This window comes from Zingiber officinale, chloroplast, assembly GCF_018446385.1.
Source record: "Zingiber officinale chloroplast, complete genome".
Lineage (NCBI taxonomy): Eukaryota > Viridiplantae > Streptophyta > Magnoliopsida > Zingiberales > Zingiberaceae > Zingiber > Zingiber officinale.
Window position 1 is genome coordinate 92501 of NC_044775.1, and position 5000 is coordinate 97500.

General features: G+C 37.7%; 1 protein-coding gene across 1 annotated transcript in view; it reads left to right on the plus strand. All coding sequences in view use genetic code 11, as the record gives it.

The window, feature by feature from the left end:
* The window catches only part of ycf2 (hypothetical chloroplast RF21), a 6816-nt gene extending 2158 nt beyond the window's left edge, over positions 1-4658 (plus strand). Inside the window, exon 1 of the mRNA in view lies at positions 1-4658. This exon is cut by the window's left edge and continues 2158 nt beyond it. Coding sequence (YP_009694993.1) covers positions 1-4658 — 4658 coding nt within the window.
* Positions 4659-5000: the final 342 nt, after the last annotated feature.

Sequence of the window (5000 nt, forward strand, 5' to 3'; positions counted from 1 at the left end):
TAATGAATAGATCCGATCACAACTTCGAATATGGAATTCAAAGGGATCAAATAGGAAATGATACTCTGAATCATATAACTATAATGAAATATACGATCAACCAACATTTATCGAATTTGAAAAAGAGTCAGAAGAAATGGTTTGATCCTCTTATTTCTCGAACCGGGAGATCCATGAATCGGGATCCTGATGTATATAGATACAAATGGTCCAATGGGAGCAAGAATTTCCAGGAACATTTCCTTTCTGAACAGAAGAACCATTTTCAAGTAGTGTTCGATCGGTTACGTATTAATCAATATTCGATTGATTGGTCCGAGGTTATAGACAAACAAGATTTGTCTAAGTCACTTCGTTTCTTTTTGTCTAAGTCACTTCGTTTCTTTTTGTCCAAGTCACTTCTCTTTTTGTCCAAGTCACTTCCCCTTTTCTTTGTGAGTATCGGGAATACCCCCATTCATAGGTCCGAAATCCACATCTATGAATTGAAAGGTCCGAATGATCAACTCCGCAATCAGTTGTTAGAATCAATAGGTGTTCAAATCGTTCATTTGAATAAATTGAAACCCTTCTTATTGGATGATCATGATACTTCCAAAAGACCGAAATCCTTGATCAATGGAGGAACAAGATTACCATTTTGCTTCAAAAAGATACCAAAGTGGGTGATTGACTCATTCCATACTAGAAATAATCGCAGGAAATCCTTTGATAACACGGATTCCTATTTATCAATGATATTCCATGATCGAGACAATTGGCTGAATCCCGTGAAACCATTTCATAGAAGTTCATTGATATCTTCTTTTTATAAAGCAAATCCACTTCGATTCTTGAATGATCCAAATCGCTTCTGGTTCTATTGTAACAAAAGATTCCCTTTTTATGTGGAAAAGACCCGTATCAATAATTATGATCCTACATATGGACAATTCCTCACTATCTTGTTCATTCGCAACAAAATATTTTCTTCGTGCGTCGGTAAAAAAAAACATATTTTTGGGGAGAGAGAGACTATTTTGCCAATCGAGTCACAGGTATCTGACATATTTATACTTAACGATTTTACACAAAGTGGTGACGAAAGGTATAACTTGTACAAATTTTTCCATTTTCCAATTCGATCCGAGCCATTCGTTCGTAGAGCTATTTACTCGATCGCAGACATTTCTACAACACCTCTAACAGAGGAACAAATAGTTAATTTTGAAAGAACTTATTGTCAGCCTCTTTCAGATATGAATCTATCTGATTCAGAAGGGAAGAACTTGCATGAGTATCTCAGTTTCAATTCAAACATGGATTTGATTCACACTCCATGTTCTGAGAAGGATTTCCCATCTGGAAAGAGGAAAAAAAAACGGAGTCTTTCTCTAAAGAAATGCGTTGAGAAAGGGCAGATGTATAGAACCTTTCAACGAGATAGTGCTCTTTTCAATCTCTCAAAATGGAATCTCTTCCAAACATATATGCCATGGTTCCTTACTTCGACAGGGTGGAAATATCTAAATTTCACCACCCTTTTAGAGATTTTTTCAGAACCATTGCCGATACTAAGGATACTAAGTAGCAGGCACAAATTTGTATCCGTTTTGAGAGATATTATGCATGTATCAGATATATCATGGCCAATTCCTCAGAAGATTCTTCCACAATGGACTCTGACTCTGAAAAGTAAGATTTCGAGTCTGATAAGTGAGATTTCGAGTAAGTGTTTCCAGAATCTCCTTCTGTCCGAAGAAACGATTCATCGAAATAATGAGTCACCCGTTCCATTGATATGGACACATCTGAGATTAACAAATGCTCGGGAGTTCCTCTATTCAATCCTTTTCCTTCTTCTTGTTGCTGGATATCTCGTTCGCATACATCTTTTCTTTGTTTCCCGAGCCTCTAGTGAGTTACAGACAGAGTTAGAAAAGATCAAATCTTTGATGATTCCATCATACATGATTGAGTTGCGAAAACTTTTGGATAGGTATCCTACATCTGAATCTGAACTGAATTCTTTCTGGTTAAAGAATCTCTTTCTAGTTGCTCTGGAACAATTAGGAGATTTTCTGGAAGAAATACGGGTTTCTGCTTCTGGTGGCAACATGCTATTGGTTGGTGGTTCCGCTTATGGGGTCAAATCAATACGTTCTAAGAAGAAATATTTGAATATCGATCTCAGAAGTATCATACAAAATCCCATCAATCGAATCGCTTTTTCGAGAAATACGAGACATCTAAGTCGTACAAGTAAAGAGATCTATTCATTGATAAGAAAAAGAAAAGGGGTGAACGGTGATTGGATTGATGAGAAAATAGAATCCTGGGTCGCGAACAGTGATTTGGTTGATGATGAAGAAAGAGAATTCTTGGTTCAGTTCTCCACCTTAACGACCGAAAAAGAAAAAAGGATTGATCAAATTCTATTGAGTCTGACTCATAGTGATCATTTATCAAAGAATGACTCTGGTTATCAAATGATTGAACAACCGGGATCAATTTACTTACGATACTTAGTTGACATTCATAAAAAGTATCTAATGAATTATGAGTTCAATAGATCCTGTTTAGCAGAAAGACGGATATTCCTTGCTCATTATCAGACAATCACTTATTTACAAACCCCGTGTGGGGCTAATAGTTTTCATTTCCCATCTCATGGAAAACCCTTCTCGCTCCGTTTAGCCCTATCCCCTTCTAGGGGTATTTTAGTGATAGGTTCTATAGGAACTGGACGATCCTATTTGGTCAAATACCTAGCGACAAACTCCCATGTTCCTTTCATTACGATATTTCCGAACAACTTTCCGTATTCGTATTACAAGCCTGAAGGTTTTTTTATTGATGATAGTGATAGTGACGATAGTGATTATCGTGACGATATCGATATTGATGATAGTGACGATATTGATGATGACCTTGATCTTGATACGGAGCTGCTAGATATGACGAATGTGCTAACTATGGATATGCCGCCGAGTATATACGGATTTTATATCGATATCACCTTTCGATTCGCATTAGCAAGAGCAATGTCTCCTTGCATAATATGGATTCCAAACATTCATGATCTGTATGTGAATTACAGATCCTTCGGTCTATTACAGAACTATCTCTCCAGAGATTGTGAAAGATATTCCACTAGAAATATTCTTGTTATTGGTTCGACTCATATTCCCCAAAAAGTGGATCCCGCTCTAATAGCTCCGAATAAATTAAATACATGCATTAAGATACGAAGGCTTCTTATTCAACAACAACGAAAGCACTTTTTCATTCTTTCATATACTAAAGGGTTTCACTTGGAAAAGAAAATGTTCCATACTAACGGATTCGGGTCCATAACCATGGGTTCCAATGCACGAGATCTTGCAGCACTTATCAATGAGGCCCTATCCATTAGTATTACACAGAAGAAATCAATTATAGAAACTAATACAATTAGATCAGCTCTTCATAGACAAACTTGGGATTTGCGATCCCAGGTAATATCGGTTCAGGATCATGGGATCCTTTTCTATCAGATAGGAAGGGCTGTTGCACAAAATGTACTTCTAAGTAATTGCCCCGTAGATCCTATATCTATCTATATGAAGAAGAAATCATGTAAAGAAGGGGATTCTTATTTGTACAAATGGTACTTCGAACTTGGAACGAGCATGAAGAAATTAACGATACTTCTTTATCTTTTGAATTGTTCTGCCGGATTGGTCGCTCAAGATCTTTGGTCTTCACCCGGACCTGATGAAAATAATTGGATCGCTTCTTATAGATTCACTGAGAATGATTCTGATCTAGTTCATGGCCTATTAGAACTAGAAGGCGCTCTGTTGGGATCCTCACGGACAGAAAAAGATTGCAGTCAGTTTGATAATAATCGAGTGACATTACTTCTTCGGTCCGAACCAAGGAATCAGTTAGATATGATTCAAAACTATGAAAAATACGAATCGGAGTTTGAAGAAGAGGAAGAGGACATCGACCCGCAACAAATGGAGGAGGATTTATTCGATCACATAGTTTGGGCTCCTAGAATATGGCGCCCTTGGACCAATCTATTTGATTGTATTGAAAGGCCCACTGAATTGGGATTTCCCTATCGGGCCGGATCATTTCGGGGCAAGCGGAGCATTTATCATGAAGAGGATGAGCTTCAAGAGCATGAGGAGGAGTTCTTGCAGAGGGGAACCATGCAGTACCGGACACCAGATAGATTTTCCAAAGAACAAGGCTTTTTTCGAATAAGCCAATTCATTTGGGACCCTGCAGATCCATTCTTTTTCCTATTCAAAGATCAGTCCTTTGTCTCTGTGTTTTCACGTCGAGAATTCTTTGCATATGAAGAGATGTCAAAGGTGCTTATTACTTCCCAAACGGATTCTCCTACATCTATGTATACACGCTGGTTCATCGGGAATAGGCAAGAAAAGTACTGCGAATTGTTGATTCATCGCCAGAAATGGCTTAGAAGCAAGAGTTCATTATCTAATGGATCTTTCCGTTCTAATATTCTATCCGAGAGTTATCAGTATTTATCAAATCTCTTCCTATCTAAGGGAACGCTATTGTATCAAATGACAAAGACAGTGTTGAGAAGGGGATGGCTTTTCCCGGATGAAATGAAACATTTGATTCATGTAACAGGAGAAAGATTTCCCATTCCTTAGCCGTAAAGATATGTGGCCATGAAAAAGGGATTAAGTGGAACAGGATTGGCCGGGTGGTAGAGTCGTGGAAATACTTTTTATTCCATATTTTGGACCTTAGCTCCATGGAACAATATGCTACTGCTGAAACATGGAAGAATTGAAATCTTAGATCAAAACACTATGTATGGATGATATGAACTGCCTAAACAAGAATTCTTGAACGGTGAACAACCAGAGTCTATTACTCACTACATCAAACAATTTCCATTAATGAAACCATGGAAATCCACCGGAAAATAAAAAATACGCATGTCCGATGAAATGCTTGTTGCTATCTGCTCCAATAACGAATCATTGGTT